The sequence below is a fragment of the Gopherus flavomarginatus genome, chromosome 7 (genome assembly GCF_025201925.1).
Source record: "Gopherus flavomarginatus isolate rGopFla2 chromosome 7, rGopFla2.mat.asm, whole genome shotgun sequence".
NCBI classification, from domain to species: Eukaryota; Metazoa; Chordata; order Testudines; family Testudinidae; genus Gopherus; species Gopherus flavomarginatus.
Window position 1 is genome coordinate 99,435,310 of NC_066623.1, and position 19,918 is coordinate 99,455,227.

The 19,918-nt window shown below is 46.4% G+C and overlaps 1 protein-coding gene across 17 annotated transcripts in view; it reads left to right on the plus strand.

The window, feature by feature from the left end:
• The window catches only part of DOCK7 (dedicator of cytokinesis 7), a 172,798-nt gene that overhangs the window by 9,564 nt on the left and 143,316 nt on the right, over window positions 1-19,918 (plus strand). For 2 of the 17 annotated variants that reach the window (XM_050961945.1, XM_050961952.1), the window contains exon 1: window positions 17,139-17,426. The exons of 11 other annotated variants lie outside the window; for them this stretch is intronic. In XM_050961945.1, the coding sequence (XP_050817902.1) occupies window positions 17,389-17,426 (38 nt within the window). In that variant the 5' untranslated portion in view covers window positions 17,139-17,388. Of the gene's footprint in view, window positions 1-17,137; window positions 17,427-19,918 lie in introns of those variants that run through there. 4 more of the 17 variants (XM_050961947.1, XM_050961953.1, XM_050961944.1 and 1 more) reach the window with 3 other exon arrangements.

A 19,918-nucleotide genomic window follows, 5' to 3' on the forward strand; every position in this document is an offset into this window, starting at 1 on the left:
CACCTCTCTCGTTCCTATTTTCCTATTCCTCCTTTCTCTACTGTTCTCTCTTTATCCTATTCCCTCACTTTGTTTCACCTCAAAAGCTCTCATCTCTTCAGCAGTCTAATTCCAACTCATCTTCTCACTACAAGTTCAGCCCCTATACTGGAGTAACTTTTGGATAATGTTGCATCCTGGGTATGTCAAGGCCCCCAGCACCTCAAGTCTTGATGATTGGAAGAGGTTATTGATATATTCCATGTATCTTCACTTAATGGAGAGGGCTTATTTGAAAATCGCAGATTAGTTAAGATGTTGGTAGTACTATTGCGCATGCCTTTCCCCATGGAAAGCCCTGGGTCAGATATAGTACATAATTAGAAGGAGCGAGGTTCTGGAACAATGGTAGTGGGGCAAACAACCTACCTAGTTTTAAAATGGAGCTTGATAAAGTTATGAATGGGATTATATGATGGGGTTGTGTGCAACAGCGGGGGCTGGACTTGATGTTCCAGTCAGTCCCTCCCAGTATTATGTCCCTAAATGTCTCCCATTGTCCAGTGTGGCCAGGATTCACTCTTTTTAATCCTGTGCCAATCTTATCAGAACATTTGTCTTTGTGACCATACCACTGGGCTATTTTAATTTAATTTAAGGTTTCTAGCAATGCCTGTTTATTGCTGAAGTCTAGTCCAGAATATAGAAATTGTTTGCTCACTTATGCACTCTTTACACAGGAGGTCCATGAAGTGAATTAAATTGAAGGCTCTGTTTACATTACAACTATAAACAGAGTCAGGAACGCTAGTTACACCAAGGGTTTTCCCTTACTCTTATTATAATTTGGATAAGAGCTGTAGTGCATTAGGGCTTATCTAGCATAACCAGGCTAAAGCTTTGGCTGTTTCAGAGTTTTAAACTAGTTGTAGGGACACTTAGGTCCCAACAACACTTCAACAAAGTTGTAATTGGGGGCCCCGATGAAGTTATGGTTGCAACATATATGAGGCCTAAAGACTATCCATGTATGTTGTCTTTGGTAGTTTTTAAAACCTTAATGGTAGAATCTAGATTGGCTTTATTTAATAAAAAATCATAGAAATGTAGGACTGGAAGGGACCTCAATAGGTCATCCAGTCCAATCCCTTGCACTGAGCCAGGACTAAGTATTGGCTAAACAGGGGAAGGCAACCTATGGCACGCGTGCCGAAGGTGGCACATGAGCTGATTTTCAGTGGTAATCACACTGCCCGGGTCCTGGCCACTGGTCCGGGGGCTCTGCATTTTATTTTAATTTTAAATGAAGCTTCTTAAACATTTTAAAACCTTATTTACTTTACATACAACAATAGTTTAGTTATATATTATAGACTTATAGAAAGAGACCTTCTAAAAAAGTTAAAATGTATTACTGACATGCGAAACCTTAAATTAGAGTGAATAAATGAAGACTCGGCACACCACTTCTGAAAGGTTGCTGATCCCTGAGTTAGACCAACCCTGACAGGTGTTTATCTAACCTGCTCTTAAAATCTTCTAATGATGGAGATTCCACAATCTTCCTAATTAATTTGTTCCAGTACTAACTGGAGCCCTCTTTGAACCTCATTCTGGGGTTTTAGATTCAGTGTGTGCCTTTTATGGATTATATGTTAGGTCAGCAGGTGTTTGGGCCTAGACTGTGTGAAACTCATTTTCCCGTAACATCCATTTCAGTCTAATTCTTTGTGCTGGTGACTCTCTTCTCTGCCTTCAGGGAGGCAGGAATTCACCCAAGAATCAGTCCAAGGCACAGCTTTCTCCCAACAGCTTTATTAGTCTATACAGAATCCCACTGAGATTGCTAAAAACAGTCAGTGGGTATGATACAGAAATCCCAGATGCCTACAAGGAACTCAAGCTCCATCAATCAAAAACAATCTTGCTTGCCCCAGTCTTGGCTACTTTGTCCCAGACTAAGGCTCCTCCTTCCGTTGAGACAGTGGCTGATTCTTTAGTGGAGAAATCTCAACCTGCTGTATCCTTGCAGTGGCAACATGCACTCCCGGCTGCAGGCTGCATGGTCCCTTCTCGATTGGCAATCTAATCAGTGGAGAATTGGCAGTGGCAAGGAGGAGTGGTATTTCCTACCAGCCAAAGGTGCCAGAACTTTTATAGAAGTGTGTGGGGGGGGGGGGGGCCAGGCCAATGTGGCAGGGGAATTAAAGTATTACTTAAATATCCTGTAGAGTACAGCTGTAACATAAATAACTGGAATACAAAATGTAGCCACATTATAATATTTAAGGTATATTATAATATGAACAAACAAAAAACCCAACAACTTTAGTTCTAAACTTTGGGTCTTCATTTTATTTTTGCACTTCATGTATTGTACGTCACTTGCATTTATAATTTTATTGTGTATACTCCACTATTAATACTGCACTATTATTATTGAACTGTAACTTGCAATTCTGTAACATCACAATTGAATCATCTTTGTTTATCTGTAATGAATATTTTAACTGTTGTAACCCTAAATTTTAAATCTCCTTGAGAGAAGGTGTCAACAAAATAAATAATAACAAACAACTTTGAAGGGAGGTAAATGTTTCCCCATCTACGAGCTACCATATAAAATGATGGTTTTTTAATGTTTTATAAAAAATATATTTTTAGAAAACCTAACAAACACCATGAACAGGCTGTAAGATAGAAGTAATATGATATCTACTGAGCAAAAATGTAAACTTAATGCAGTTTTCATTACATGATTATCCAGGATTGCCGTGGATATCTAGGAATGCATCTGATCCGATCTCATAGTGCATCTTGGCCATTAGCAGTATGATCATGTCTTTCCCACAGCACATAAGAAACATATGTTAAATAGTGGGGGGCATAGCTCCCTGGCTTCCTAGGTGCTGCCAGATCTCTTGCCAACCAGGACTCTGGGATGTGGGGAGGTCAGCTACTCCTATTTGCCCATCCCCAGCCAATGAGGCTCCAGAGTAGTTTTAGCCTTCAAAGCCTTGCTGCTGATTGGTGGAGTGGGAGAGGTTCCACATCTCTGCCATTTTACATATCTATCTATCTATCTATCTATCTATCTATCTATCTATCTATCTATCTATCGCTGGCAATAATCCTGCACTGGAACATGGATATATGGGCTAGGTCATCCAGTGTCTCTCCATCTTGAACATCTATGTCCCTATGAATAACTCCTATTTACAGTCATGTTAGTACAGATTTTATAACTAGCTGCGTTCATTTGAAAATGAAATCATTGTTAGTTTTATGCTTAAATAATTGGCTGCAAACTATTTCAACTGCCTCACACCAACCAAGAAAATCAAGTTGCAGCACTTGACTTGCAGTGGGCATGCACCCCCTGGGGCAGGGCCAGTGCAAGGATATTTTGCATCCTAGGCAAAACTTCCACCTTGCGCCCCTGCCCTGCACATCGGTTCATTGAGGGAGCAAATCCCAACGAGCCTTTATAGACCCCAGGGGCCAGCCATGCCCAGGGGCTGCTCCCCAGACCAGGTTCCCCCCTCCCCACCTTCTGAACTCCCCTGGAGGGTGCACAGCCCCCCCGCGAGCCCTCCCCACCCCACCCAGATGGCCCCCGCCCTGAGTCCACTCACTGGCTTTGCCAGGCTTGGGCCACTGCAGCAGCTCGGCAGGGAGGAGCCGCCTTCCAGAGGCACAGGAGAGCCAGAGTGTCCCGCTTGCGGTAGCAGCGAGCTCCAGCCATGGAGGAGCCGGCGCGGTGCAGGGGGGCAGCAGCCCTGCAAAGGCAGCAGTGCCACTAGCGGGGAGCAGCTGCGCCCCCCCTTGCCCCTCCTGCCCAGGCTACGGCCCAGGGCTCCCTCTGGGGGCTCCTGCAGGCTGCAGTGGATGTATGTGGGCGCCAACCTCCATGCACCCCCCCGGCTCCCCTCTCGCCTAGGGTTACCATATTTCAACAATCAAAGAAGAGGGGAGATCCCTGCCCTAGCCTGATTCCCATCCACTCCCTCCCACTTTGCACCCCGATTGCCCTGGTCAGAACCCCCAACCCCCCCTGCTCCTTGTTCCCTGACTGCCCCCTCCTGGGACCCCTGCATCTAACTGCCCCCCAGAACCCCACCCCCTACCTAAGCCTCCCTTCTCCTTGTCCCCTGACTGCCTCTCCTGAGACCCCCCACCCTAACTGCCCCCCTAGGATCCTACCCCCATCCCCTGACTGTCCCAACCCTTATTCACACCCCTGCCCCCAGACAGACTCCCGGGGACTCCCACATCCCATCCAACCACTCCCCGCCTCCTGACAGGACCCCCAGAACTCCCAATCCTTCCAAACCTCCCCCTGCTCCCTGACGGCACCCCAAGACTCCCCTTACTAGGCCCATGCTGGTCAGACGCTGGCTCCACATGGAGGCAAAACTCCACATGGAGTGCTGAGGCAGCCGGGGCGGGGAGCTGCAGAAGGGGCAGCGGCGGCGGCAGCTCACGCTTCTGGTAGCCGCTGAACCCGAGCGCGTGAGGGGGAAAGCGGGGGGCGCGCCTGCCCGGGCTGTGGCCCAGTGCCCCGCCCCAAGGGGGGCTCCTGCAGTGGATGCATGCGGGCGGCGGTCCCCGTGCGACCCCCAGCTCCCTCCTCACTGCGCTTGGGCTCTGCGGCTCCCGGGAGTGTGAGCTGCTGCCGCTGCCCCTTCCACAGCAGGCTCAAGGCCCTGCGCCCCAGCGGCTCACACTCCCGGGAGCCTCAGAACCCGAGCATGGTGAGGGGGGATTTGGGGGGCGCGCCTGCCACCTGTCTGGGTTCCCGGCTGCTGGGCCCACTCAGCCTCCTGCCAGCCTGGAGTTCTGTTCACTCAGCCGGCTGTGTGCTGAGCGGGACCGGCGGCCGGGACCCTGGCTGGCAGCCTCATGCCAGGCAAAATTGGCTCGCGTGCCAAAGGTGGCACGTGTGCTGTAGGTTGCCGACCCCTGCACTATTCCAATAATGGTTGCAGGATAACAGTACTACTTAGCTCTTACATACCACTTTATATTTTCAAAAGCAATATATAAAATTTAGCAAATTATTTCCACACCACCTTTTCAAATAAAGATTATCTCCAGTTTCAGAGATGAGGAAATTGAGGCAGAGAGGTTGTGACTCACACAGCAAGTCAGTGACAGCACTAGGATTAGAATTCAGAGTTTATGGTTCTGAACCAGAAGATTAGTCAGTCTGCCTGTCAGTAGTGTGGAAAAAAGATTTGTTGATAACATGAATGTTAGTGTTTGCTGTTATTGGGAGCATACTAGAAAAGAGACTGCACCTTTTCTTACAGATCTTCAGTTTTCCCTTCATTCTGTTGGTTAATGTTCCATGCACTGAAAAATGTTGAGACAGTCAATCTACAGTATCTGTTGGTCTTCCTTACAAGGTCATGTATACATTTCTACCAGCCTCACCCATCTGATATGATTTAAATTCATTGGCACTGATGTGGTAGTTTGTTGCTGGGCAGCAACAATCTGGAAAGTAACAAGAAATGTTTCTATTATTTTTCTGATATTTGCTTGTTGAGGCTCACTGGGTTGAGAGATTTTTTTCATATTTAGACCAAATGTATGGAGAGAGCCTATCAATCTACAATGGATAATTCTACACTGAGGGAATATAAATAATAGTTTAATCTACATTAGCTACAAGACTATATTCATTTTATTCATTTTATAGCTTGGAAACTTTAAATATATATTCTTCTCTATGTGGGCAGATCTTACACATTTGATAACATGAAATCAGGATTTTATCATCTCTATTATTACTTCTATACTTTGCAACGTATGGATATTTACCTGCTTGAACAAAATGAAAACAAAATAATTTATTTTTTTTTTAAAAAGAAAAACCTATCCACCTCCCTTCCCAAATTTGGTTCTTTTTGAACTAAAGCTGATTTTTTTTTTCTTGCCCAAACCACCCCAAATGTAATATGGGTCGAATGTAACCTTTTGAATCAACATTCCATTTTGAAAAGGTCATTTCAAAACAAAACGTCAAAATGGTTTGTTCAAAAAATATTTAGACATTTCCAGGCTTTTTTCTAGCCAAAACTATTCACCAAATTCATGCAAGTTTGTGAATAGTTTTGGTGCCCTGAAAAAGGCAGTTTTTGGTGTGACTTCACTATTTTCCAATAAATAAATAAGTAAAATGGGGCGGGGGGGGGGAATATTTGCCCAGCTCTATCCAATACATTTAGTGACAGGGATTCTCATTTATCAGCTGCTGTGCAAATAGCTAATAGAAAGCATGGAAGAGGGACATGGTAAATTAGAGAAGCTCCTGAATTCTGTATTTTACAGTGCATCGTGGATGCAATTTCCCTGTGCAGAGCTGACTCAGTGCTACAAGGGACCTTGGACATGGAGCTCAGAATCAAATGTATGCAAATGTGACTTAAAGCTACTTTTGCAGTCCATCCCCCTTGCGTTGTACACCACAGTAAGGCACATCTTGGAAGAACAGCACAGAGTGTGAGCTATAATTGTTAATACAAACTTTATCAAATGATCAAGTTAGATCTACAGTGAGAAGGGAAAATATAATCAGAAACAATGCATAAAGAATATATTAAAGGTAATATACCATTGCAAATACACTGCATGATGGTGTACTTTAAAGGTTTTATTTGGGAAAGCCACATTACTCAAGTTCTACAAGTGAAGCCATCCTGATGAGTAATCATTCATAAAATCTTTACACAACAGGTAAAAATTTTCAAAACTGAGCTAGGATCCTATGTCCCATTAACTTCCATTGAGACTTAGATTCCTAACTTCCTAAGGTCTCTTTTGAAAATGGGACTTACTTAATTTTTCTGTTGAAGTACCATTTTCAAAAGTGACTTAGGAATCTAAGCCTCAATAAAAGTCAATGGGACTTAGGTGCTTTTGAAAATTATACCCCATATTATTAAGTATTCACTATATACCACAAATTCTAAAAAAATTTTTCTGTTAAAAGTTTTTAATCTATATTTACAAAGTTTAAAAAAATTAGGACTATTTTTCACGTCCCTGTAGGCCAAGCCAGGTTCTTTTGTTACTATGAGTTCAATAGTTCGGCATTCAGAAGGAAAGAAGAGTTATAATCAGAATCTTAGAAACCTCTGAATCATCAGTATTAGCTTTTCTGAATGCAATATCATCATAATTCTAAAGCCCAGTCTCTCAGTAAGTTACAGGACTAGATCCATGTACTGTGTCCCCTGCGGTAGTGATAAAAATCTTCTCTTTCCACTGGTGTAAGTCTCACAATGTTTGGCCTGAAGGGGCCTTGGTCAGTGGGTCTTGATAACCACTCGTGCCCAGCCCACCCAGTCCTGAGTGGTGTCCCCCATGATGGACTTCATGGTGTACGCGTTGTCGCAGTCTCTCGCGTACTGCTGGTTGTCGAGGATGGGCCCGAAGGTGTTCATCTGAGCAATGCAAAACCACCCGAGTGTCTTATTTAACTGGTCATGGGTCAGCATCCACTCGCACATAGGGCCCACCGTCGGCTGCTGGAAGGAGTGCTTCCGACCACTACTCCAGGGGCTATATGCTGCTATAGCTGTAGCATAAAGGATGTAGAGGAGCATTCCCCTGGCATAGGAGCCTTGTGAGATGCTCTCCATCCTCCTCGCAGACACAGGCCAAGGTGAACTGCTGGAGCAGCACAGCTGGGAGGAGACAGATCAGGGTAAGAGGGGACATGGTCTTAGCACGCAGTACTATAGGGATTCTGGGCTTCAGAGAAGTCCATAGCCAGCTTAAGTAAGGCTGCCCCTGGACTCTTCTAATTTATAGTGGGTCCATTACAACCCCTACAACAGCTCAGAATCTAGGCTGTGCAAAGGTGGCATAAAGCCATCTTTGCGTACTGCTTCAGGCTCTGCCTACTGAGATGCAGCATAGAATCTTGCCCAGGTTGTCAGACTCTGGTCCGTGGACTACCAGTGGTCTGCAGGCTCCACTCAGGTGGTCCGTGAAAACTTCCCTCTAAGGTGCACGCCTGGGCGGCCACATGAAAAAATGAAGGACCACCCACCCAGGCATGGTTCCACTAATTAGGTGCCTGGACACTGGAGAAGACGCACATGAAAGGTGAGATGGTGGCCTTGGAGGGAATAGAGGGTAAATGGGAGGGAGCAGTGGGGTGAGAAGAGGGGGTGGAGGGAATTTGGGACATGCAGGGCTGCAATGGCCAGAGAAAAAGGTGACTTTCCCCAGCTGCAGGGCTGTGGCTGCTGGGGAGAGACCCCTCTCCTTCCCAGCCTCAGCTCGGGGGCTGCCACGGCAGGGGAGAGAGGGCACTTCCATCGCATTAGAAAGGTTAGACGACTGATATTAAAATATGAGTTGTGTGCTTTTATTTGTAGAACAAAAAATGTTTATTATTAGTGTTTTTTTTAATATAGTGCTTTTATCCAAAGTGCTTTACAATAGTTAGCTAACAGTACAAACATTTGGAAAGATCATTAAGTGGTCCACTGAGAACCTCACCTATTTTCAAGTGGTCCATGAGAAAAAAAGTTTGAGGACCACTGATCTAGCCCATTAGCCCTAATGGAGTCAGAGTCCATTCACCATGACCTTGTCATCACTGGTGTTAACATCATTAGGAGCCTTAGAAGATGGGCAGCTGACAAGGTATTTAGGCTCTATTACAATTTAGCCTACACTAAACATGGTGAGCAGGAACAGTGTTAGCAACAGTGAAAATATTTTAGAAGATTTCCCTTGTGGAGACAGGGCATCTGTTTTGCAGCCCAGCAACTCTCTTCTCAGCTACTCCTGCTGTCTCCACAAAGCCCTCCATTCTCCAGTTAAAGCCATTTGTTCAGTATGTGCTTTGGCTTTCGCCTTGTCGCAAATACTAGAGGTGGTTTCAGTTTTTTGCAAATGCTATACTAAGCGAAATTTAACTGGTTTAATCGCAAACTTAAAATTCATAGGCCAGTGACAATGATTAGGCTGCTACTGTGCAAAGACCACTGCCTATCATGACTCATTGTTGGCTTGGACTCCCCCATTTGTCTATATCTATCTGTTGGCTCTTGTCTTGTACTTAGACCGTAAGCCCTTTTAGGCAGGGCCTGTCTTTTTGGACGGTGTTTGTACAGCACTTAGCATAATGGGTTCTAGTCTATGACTGGGGCCCCTAGGCAATGCAAATAATAACAGCAGCATTCAACAAAAGGTTTGTTAAAGGGAAAGAACCTGGATCTGTTTACTGTTTCATTATAAAAACCATGCAAAATTTTCATGGTTCAAGTTCAAAACCAGGTGAAACTTGGTAGATTCGTTGTTTGAAACCAAACTCAGGGAATGCGATTCTACATGAACTGGAACTGAAGCCACATAAAGTGAAATTAATGTGTATTAGAGCCACATAAATTTACTGGAATGAAGTATTGAGCCAACACATCAGATTTAGACCAGTTTCTCTTAGCTTTGAGTGGCTATTACTTCTTAAAGCGAAAAAAATGGTCTCGTGATGTCATGGCAATCAAGGTGTGACTTAATTATGGCAAACATCTAGAACAGGGATGGGCAAACTTTTTGGCCTGAGGGCCACATCTTGGAATAGAAATTGTATGGTGGGCCATGAATGCTCACAAAATTGGTGTTGGGGTGTGGGAGGGGTTGAGGGCTCTGGTTGGGGGTGCGGGTTCTGGGGTCGGGCCAGAAATTAGGAGTTCAGGGTGCAGGAAGGGGCTCCGGGATGGGGAATAGGGTCAGGAGGGGAGAGGGGGAGGGCCCCATCTGGAGGTGCAGGCTCTGGAGTGGGTCTGAGGTTGAGGAGTTTAGGGTGCAGGAGGGTGCTCCAGGCTAGGATTAAGGGGAATGGAGGGCAGGAGGAGGAGGATCAGGGCTGGGGCAGGGGGTTGGGGTTCAGGGAGAGGCTCAGAGGCATAGGCTCTGGGTGGTGCTTACCTCAAGCAGTTCCCAGAATCATAGGATATCAGGGTTGGAAGGAATCTCATGAGGTCATCTAGTCCAACCCCCTGTTCAAAGCAGGACCAATCCCCAACTAAATCATCCCAAGCAGGGCTTTGTCAAGTCTGAAATTAAAAACCTCTACGGATGGAGATTCCCTAGGTAACCCATTCCAGTGTTTCACCACTCTCTGAGTGAAAAAGTTTTTCCTAATATCCAACCTAAACTTCCCCCACTGCAATTTGAGACCATTACTCCTTGTTCTGTCATCTGCTACCACTGAGAATAGTCTAGATTCATCCTCTTTGGAACCCCCTTTCAGGTAGTTGAAAGCAGCTATCAAATCCCCCCTCATTCTTCTCTTCTGAAGACTAAATAATAATCCCAGTTCCCTCAGCCTCTCCTCATAAATCATGTGCTCCAGCCCCCTAATCATTGTTGTTGCCCTCTGCTGGACTCTTTCCATTTTTTCCACATCCTTCTTGCCCAAAACTGGACACAGTACTTCAGATGAGGCCTCACCAATGTCGAATAGAGGGGAATGATCACGTCCCATGACTTGCTGGCAATGCCCCTACTTATACAGCCCAAAATGCTGTTAGCCTTCTTGGCAACAAGGGCACACTGTGCCCATATCCAGCTTCTCGTCCACTGTCCAGCTTCTCATCCCCTAGGTCCTTTTCTGCAGAACTGCTGCCTAGCCAGTCAGTCCCTAGTTTGTAGCAGTGCATGGGATTCTTCTGTCCTGAGTGCAGGACTCTGCACTTGTCCTTGTTGAACCTCATCAGATTTTTTTTTGCCCAATCCTCTAATTTGTCTAGGTCCCTCTGTATCCTATCCCCATCCTCCAACGTATCTACCACTCCTCCCAGTTTAGTGTCATCCGCAGACTTGCTGAGGGTGCAATCCACGCCATCCTCCAGATCATTAATGAAGATATTGAACAAAACCGGCCCCAGGACTGAACCTTGGGGTACTCCACTTGATACTGGCTGCCAACTAGACATGGAACCATTGATCACTACCCGTTGAGCCCAATGATCTAGCCAGCTTTCTATTCAGCTTGTAGTCTATTCATCCAGCCCATACTTCTTTAACTTGCTGGCAAGAATACTGTGGGACACCATATCTAAAGCTTTGCTAAAATCAAGGAATAACACGTCCACTGCTTTCCCCTCATCTACAGAGCCAGTTATCTCATCATAGAAGGAAATTAGGTTGGTCAGGCATGACTTGCCCTTGGTGAATCCATGCTGACTGTTCCTGATCACTTTCCTCTCCTCTAAGTGCTTCAAAATTGATTCCTTGAGGACCTGCTTCATGATTTTTCCAGGGACTGAGGTGAGGCTGACTGGCCTGTAGTTCCCCGGATCCTCCTCCTTCCCTTTTTTAAAGATGGGCGCTACAGTAGCCTTTTTCCAGTCATTTGGGACTTCCCCCGATCGCCATGAGTTTTCAAAGATAATGGCCAATGGCTCTGCAATCACATCAGCCAACTCCTTTAGCACCCTCAGATGCAGTGCATCTGGCCACATGGACTTGTGCTCGTCCAGCTTGTCTAAATAGTCCTGAACCACTTCTTTCTCCACAGAGAGCTGGTCACCTTCTCCCCATACTGTGCTGCCTAGTGCAGTAGTCTGGGAGCTGACCTTGTTTGTGAAGACAGAGGCAAAAAAAGCAGAGTACTTCAGCTTTTTCCACATTCTCTGTCACTAGGTTGCCTCCCCCATTCAGTAAGGGGCCCGCAGTTTCCCTGACCACCTTCTTGTTGCTAACATATCTATAGAAACTCTTCTTGTTACTCTTAACATTCCTTGCTAGCTGCAACTTCAAGTGTGATTTGGCCGTCCCGATTTCACTCCTGCATGCCTGAGCAATATTTTTATACTCCTCCTTGGTTATTTGTCCAGTCTTCCACTTCTTGTAAGCTTCTTTTTTGTGTTTAAGATCAGCAAGGATTTTACTGTTAAGCCAAGCTGGTCGCCTGCCATATTTACTATTCTTTCTACACATCGGGATGGTTTGTTCCTGCAACCTCATTAAGGATTCTTTAAAATACAGCCAGCTCTCCTGGACTCCTTTCCCCCTCATGTTATTTTCCCAGGGGATCCTGCTCATCAGTTCCCTCTGAAGTCCAGGGTCCATATTCTGCTGCTCTCCTTTCTTCCTTGTGTCAGGATCCTGAACTCAACCGTATCATGGTCACTGCCTCCCAGGTTCCCATCCACTTTTGTTTCCCCTACTAATTCTTCCCTGTTTTTGAGCAGTAGGTCAAGAAGAGCTGTGTCCCTAGTTGGTTCCTCCAGCACTTGCACCAGGAAATTGTCCCCTACGCTTTCCAAAAACTTCCTGGATTGTCTGTGCACTGCTGTATTGCTCTCCCAGCAGATATCAGGGTGACTGAAGTCCCCCATAACAACCAGGGCCTGAGATCTAGTAACTTCCGTTAGTTACCTAAAGAAAGCCTCGTCCACTTCATCCCCCCTGGTCTGGTGGTCTATAGCAGACTCCCACCACAACATCACCCTTGTTGCTCACACTTCTAAACAATCCAGAGACCCTCAGGTTTTTCTGCAGTTTCATACTGGAGCTCTGAGCAGTCATACTGCTCTCTTACATACAATGCAACTCCCCTACTTTTCTGCCCTGCCTGTCCTTCCTCAACAGTTTATATCCATCCATGACAGTACTCCAGTCATGTGAGTTATCCCACCAAGTCTCTGTTATTCCAATCACATGATAATTCCTGGGCTGTGCCAGGACTTCCAGTTCTCCCTGCTTGTTTCCCAGGCTTCTTGCATTTGTGTATAGGCACTTAAGATAACAAGCTGATCATCCTGCTGTCTCAGTATGAGACAGGAGTCCTCCCCTCTTGCGCTCTCCTGCTCATGCTTCCTCCTGGTAACCCACTTCCTCACCACAGGGCTTTGGTCTCCTTTCCCTGGTGAACCTAGTTCAATGCCCTCCTCACTAGGTTAGCCAGCCTGCTTGTGAAGATGCTCTTCCCTTTCTTTGTTAGGTGGAGCCTGTCTCTGCCTAGCAGTCCTTCTTCTTGGAACACCATCCGATGGTCAGAGAATCCAAAGCCTTCTCTCTGACACCACCTGCGTGGCCATTCATTGACTTCCATGATTCGACTGTCTCTACCTGGCCTTTTCCTTCCACTGGGAGGATGGACGAGAACACCATTTGCACCTCAGAAGCAGCAACCATGTCCCCCCTCCGCCTCCTATGCGGAACCGCGGCCAGGCAGTCCACAGGCGCCACTCCTGCAATTCCCATTGGACGCAGTTCCCAGCCAATGGGAGCTGTGGGGGTGGCACTTGGGGTGGGGACAGCATGCAGATCAGAGCCCCCTAGCTGCTCCTATGCGTAGGATCCAGAGCAGGGCCATGCCGCTGCTTCTGGGAGCTGTGTGGAGCGGCTCCAGATCCTGCTCTCCCGCTGGAGCATAGCAAGCCCCAGATCCCCCTCCCCAGTGGGAGTTTGAGGGCCAGATTAAAACGGCTGGCAAGCTGCATCCGGCCTGTAAGCCATAGTTTGCCTGATCTAGAAGATAATAAGGTGATAAGTAACAGTCAGCATGGATTTGTCAAAAACAAATCATGTCAAACGAACCTGATAGCTTTCTTTGACAGGGTCACAAGCCCTGTGGGTAGGGGGAAGTGGTAGATGTGGTTTACCTTGACTTTAGTAAAGCTTTTGATACTGTCTCAAATGATCTCATAAATAAACTATGGAGATGCAACCTAGATGGAGCTACTATAAGGTGGGTGCAAAACTGGTTGGAAAACCATTCTTAGAGAGTAATTATCAGTGGTTCATAGTCATGCTGGAAGGGCTTAATGAGTGGGGTCCTGCAGGGATCAGTTCAGGTCTGGTTCTGTTCAATATCTTCATTGATGATGTAGATAATGGCATTGTTTGGGGACGATACCAAACTGGGAGGGGTTGTAAGTGCTTTGGAGGATAGAATTAAAATTCAAAATGATCTGGACAAACTGGAGAAATGGTCTGAAGTAAATAGGATGAAATTCAATAAGGATAAATGCAAAGTATTTCACTTAGGAAGGAACAATCAATTGCACACATACAAAATGGGAAATGACTGCCTAGGCAGCAGTACTGCGGAAAGGGATCTGGGGATCTTAGTGGACCACAAGCTACATATGAGTCAACAGTGTAACTGTTGCCAAAAAAGCAGACATCATTCTGGGATGTATTAGCAGGAGTGTTGTAAGCAAGACACATGAAGTAATTCTTCTGCTCTGATTAGGCCTCAGTTGGAATACTGTGTCCAGTTCTGGGCACCACATTTCAGGGAGGATGTGGACAAATTGGAGAGAGTCCAGAGAAGAGCAACATAAATGATGAAAGGTCTAGAAAACATGACCTATGAGGTAAGATTGAAAAAATTGGGTTTGTTTAGTCTGGAAAAGAGAAAACTGAAACGAGACATAACAATTTTCAAGTATATAAAAGGCTGTTACAAGGAGGAGGAAGATAAACTGTTTTTCTTAACCTCTGAGGATAGGACAAGAAGCAATGTGCTTAAATTGCACCAATGGAGGATTAGGTTGGACATTAGGAAAAACGTCCTGTCAGTGTGGTTAAGCACTGGAATAAATTGCCTAGGGTGGTTGTGCAATCTCCATCACTGGAGATTTTTAAGAGCAGATTAGATAAACACCTGTCAGGAATGGTCTAGATAATTAGTCCTGCCATGAGTGCAGCGGACTGGACTAGATGACCTCTCGAGGTCCCTTCCAGTTCTATGATTCTATGTTTAATCCATAAAATGGGAATAACAATACTTCCCCTTTCTAAAGCATGCTGAGATCTTAGATGAAGAACTGCTAGGCAAGCACAAAGTGTATCCAGTCATCAGTGTGCAACATTACGTGGCTATTATTGGTAATTTGTATTACAGCCGCACCTAGTGAAAGGATCAAGACCCATTGTGCTAGGTGCTATGTGACAAATAAAGACAGCTCCATCACTTAAAGATGCAAATGGACAAAACAAAGGGGCAGGGGGCAGAATGGATGTAATAAAATGAAAAGAAAATGCAGAAAAATGGACCTTTTGGCTTGTTACTTGACTAAATCAAAAGTTGTAAAATGTAAGAGTCACAGTACAATGATGTTGTGTGTACACCAAAAGGTATTTCAGGATTCTTTCAAAATGTCTGTAATCTGAACCCAGCGGGGAGAATGCACTCTCAAGTTAGAATGGCCAGCAACCCAACTTTCTAGAGAGGAAGAATGACCCAGTGGTTTGGGCAGAAATCTAAGACTTAGGCAACCTGGGTTCAATTTCTTGCACTAGATGGTATGTGTGACCTTGGGTAAATGACTTGTCCTCTCTATACCTCACTTTGCTATCTGTAAAATGAGGATAATCCTACTTGGAGGGATGGTGTGAGGCTAAATATGTTAGAATAATTGCAAAGCACTTAGAGATCTCCTTGTGAGAAGTAGCAAAGAGTCCTGTGACACCTTATAGACTAACAGATGTATTGGAGCATGAGCGCTGGTGGGTGAATACCTACTTCGTCCGATGCAGGTAGTGGAAATTTCCAGAGGCAGGTATATATATGCAAGCAAGAATCAGGCTGGAGATAACGAGATTAGTTCAATCAGGGAGGATGAGGCCTTCTTCTAGCAGTTGAGGGGTGAACACCAAGGGAGGAGAAACTGCTTTTGTAGTTGGCTAGCCATTCACAGTCTTTGTTTAATCCTGAGCTGATGGTGTCAAATTTGCGGATGAAGCTCAGCAGTTTTTCTTCAAAGTCTGGTCCTGAAGGTTTTTTGCTGCAGGATGGCTACCTTTAAATCTGCTATTGTGTGTCCAGGGAGTCCAGCCAGTCCTCGCCCACAGACAACCCGCCAACCTAAAGCATATTCTCACCAGTAACTACACACCGCACCATAGTAACTCTAACTCAGAAACCAATCCATGCAACAAACCTCGATGCCAACTCTGCCCACATATCTACACCAGTGACACAATCACAGGACCTAACCAGATCAGCCACACCATCACCGGTTCATTCACCTGCACCTCCACCAATGTAATATACACCATCATATGCCAGCAATGCCCCTCTGCTATGTACATCGGCCAAACTGGACAGTCCCTATGGAAAAGGATAAATGGACACAAATCAAATATTAGGAATGGCAATATACAAAAACCTGTAGGAGAACACTTCAACCTCCCTGGACACACAACAGGAGATTTAAAGGTAGCCATCCTGCAGCAAAAAACCTTCAGGACCAGACTTCGAAGAAAAACTGCTGAGCTTCAGTTCATCTGCAAATTTGACACCATCAGCTCAGGATTAAACAAAGACCGTGAATGGCTTGCCAACTACAAAAGCAGTTTCTCCTTCCTTGATGTTCACCCCTCAACTGCTAGAAGAGGGCCTCATCCTCCCTGATTAGAACTAACCTCGTTATCTCCAGCCTGATTCTTGCTTGCATATATATACCTGCCTCTGGAAATTTCCACTACATGTATCTGGCGAAGTGGGTATTCACCCACCAAAGCTCATGCTCCAATACGTCTGTTAGTCTATAAGGTGTCACAGGACTCTTTGCTGCTTTTACACATCCAGACTAACAGGGCTACCTAGCCCTCTGATACCTTGTGAGAAGTGTTATCATACTTATCTGAGAGATCAATGTTATTTGGTTAGGGAAAACAGCATGCTTAACCCTGTGTAGTGTACAGCAATAGAGCCCAGAGAGCTTATAGTCTGACTGACAGACTCCAGGCTGACACTGTGGAACAAAGCATGGCCCATGTATTGTGGGGCCCAAGTCATGGGCTGGATTTCCACACCCTTTGGATCTGGGATGTGGGTTTCAACCTGTCTATTTAACCACCCTCACTAGGAAGGGCCTGAAAATAATCATCTGCCAGCCAGGGACGCTCCCTGCCGTTTCCAGCAGAATCTCTGCCCTGTCGCTTCTCCCCAGGGTCTGCCTGCAGAGCTCCCCGGCTCCCCTCTTCCATGCATTGCAATGGAGTTAAGCAGCGTGTCACTGTGTCCCCCCCTTGCCCTGAGGCCCCCCCTCGCAGCGCTGGCTAGGGCGGAGGAGGGGAGACTCCCAGTCACTCCCCAAGAGGAGATTTGGGGGCTTGGGGCAGCTCTGCCCTATCCCCCGCCCTAAAATGGGACAATAACTCCTCAGACAGCCCTTGGCCTCCGCCCGCCGCCGTACCGCATATCGGCTAAGAGCGGCTCCTCCTCCTCCTCCCTCCCCTTGCCTGGAAGGGGATAGTCAGCGTGGAATCTGGTTGCATGCTGGGCCGGCAAATTCAGGTTGCGTGTCTCTCCGGAGCATTACGGCCCCCTTTCCCGGCTCCTGCTGCTGCTCCAGGCTGAGGAGCAGCCGCGAGGAAGGCGAGGGGAGACGCGCCGTGCTTCCAGCCCGAGCAGCCGCAGCCATGGCCGAGCGCCGCGCCTTCGCCCAGAAGATCAGCAGGTAGAGGGCCCGCGCGGAGCGCCGCGCACCCGGGAGGCGTGCTCCACACTGTAGCCTCCCGCTGGAGCAGCGCTCAGCGCCGGGCTGGGCCGGTAGCGGCAGAAGGGGCCTAGTCCGGGCAGGAGATGCCCCGCTGACCCGCCCTGCTGTTCAGCTCCCCCCTCCCGGGTTTTCATCAGCCCGGTTTGGGCCGGTTCGTTTTGTGTTGCCCGCGGTTGCATTTTGCCTGTGCATGGTCCCGATCTAGGGTAGGGGGCGTGAGCGGCGGGGATGCACCGTGCTCCGCCAGGGGTTTGGGTGCATTGCGCTCCGAGGGAGGATCTGGGGGCTGGGGAGGTTTGTTTACGTGCGTTGGATGCTGGAGAAACCCAGGGTCCGCCACATTGCCCTTACGCAGGCTGACAGGTTTCCCAACGCCCCCCTGGTTGGCGCTGTCAGTGCAGCGGGGTAGGTGGGGTGCAGCGCGAGATGTCCAGCGCGAAGAACCAGAACACTTCTGTAATTTTTTGCTCCTGGCTCTTTGACCCCCTCTGGCAGCAGGGAAGATCCGTTCGGAACAGGAGGCTGCCGTGTCGCTTCTCCCAAGTTAGCCACGGGTCTGCTCTAATCAAAACAACAAAAGCAATTATGGAGTTGCTGTGGAGATTGTGTATTTCCTCATTCTGCCACAAAAGGGGATGGAGGAAAGAGATCCCCGGGCTAAGCTCCATCTGCAGTTGTTATTGTGTATTTATATATGTGTACATGGTGTCACCTCAATTCGGGGTTTCATTAAAACTCCTTATGTTAAACACACACTGGGCAGGTCTTGCTAACATCGTTCTGTGCTGTGCATTTCACCTATGCTTTTGTACGAGGTGGCTCTAAAGTCTTCTGGAAAATTAGAGCTGTTCCATGTGTGCTGTCTAGATATACCGGTACAGTGCTAACATTGTACTAGTATAAAATATTACTCAGACATTGTAACAATAATTTATAACTACTACTGAAATATAATTCTTCTTCTACTGACCAAATATGTGTCACGCAGATTCGTCCAGTGGAAGGTGCATGGGTCTGGAATCCCATGGAGTTCTAGCACCAGCTCAGAACAGACACCTTGGGAGAGTCACTTAACCTCTGCCTCAGTTCCTTCTCCGCTGCTGTAAAATGGGGGATACAGCTCCCGTCTTCATACATGCTATCATAAGCCAGCTAGTTTGTTTGTCTAGAGACCTGTGCAAACACTAAGCTGTATATAACATTTGTAATATAAATTTTTTTTTAACACTATTCAGATGGCTCTGGGCAGCCATGAATTGAATGTCACTTTCAGTTTTCTGAATGGGAAAGCTGCAAAAGCAGTTCTGAAGTGATTCATGGGAGGAGGTGGGGGAGGGGAAAGTGCTATCCCTCCCATTGCAGGGGTTCCAGGAGAGAATGCAGCCCTGTGCTCTTTTCTTCTTAGGGAATAGGCAGGAGAGAAGAGGGGCTTCAGATTTATTAGAATGTATTAGTCAGAGATTGAGATGAAAAATTGATGGCCCAAGAATTTCACCATACCTCTTCCCATCACATGGTGTGGCAGGAGCTGGTTTTGCCATCAGGGCACTTTTCCTGGTTCTAACTTGCAGTCATGATTACAGCTGCATGAGAGGTAGGAGTTCTAGGAAAGTCAGGGGTAAGAATCTGTGAGTTCTGCAGCTCCAGTGAAGAGTCTACAAAATAGTTTACCACCCTCCCTTTGTGACATCTCTGTCTGGCTCTAGTTGAGTAGCTTTCAGGTTTCCCAACCACTGTTGCAGATGTTAACCTCACAATATAGGAAAGGGGAAAAGTTGCTATAATGCCATCTTTGTATACCTTGCAGTGCTGTAGTCATTTGTTTTGTTTAAAAGCAACCAAATGACACTGTGCAGGTACAGATGTTTCCCTTCTGACACTTGCAGAGAAGAGTTATGGAACTCCTGACATGAAGTATGTGATTTACTGGATATGTGAATTTTACCTGCACATGGGCAGGTTAGTATACTACACTACACTGACAATTTCTTAGAGCAAAACTACTGTTAATGGATATGACCGGATAAGCCCTGTGTCCAGTTATTCTGGTAGAGGAGTATTTAGGAATTCTGAAGCAAGGGAACATATTTTTTTACTTATACTAATACACAAATTACTCCTCAAACATTGCTGTGGTGGAGTCCTAGAATCTGAACTCTGGCCACAAGCAAACTGCTTGCACTTGTAGGTTCCTAGGGCTTTTCCCTGTGGCTGTCGGAAGCCGCCTCTTGTTTTAATCTTCATGCCATTGTTTGAAGTAGAATATCCGTGTTACATTTTTCACACATTGACATCCTGTTTGCCTTACCCCTAGAGCTAGTCGTACAGATCTAAGTTTTGCCTGTAGTGAGTATGTTCATGTAGCTATCACACACTTTGGTTAATATTAAAGCAGAATACAATTTGTAGGATTACCTGCCAGTGTGTGTGCAGGATTCAGGGTTGGATTT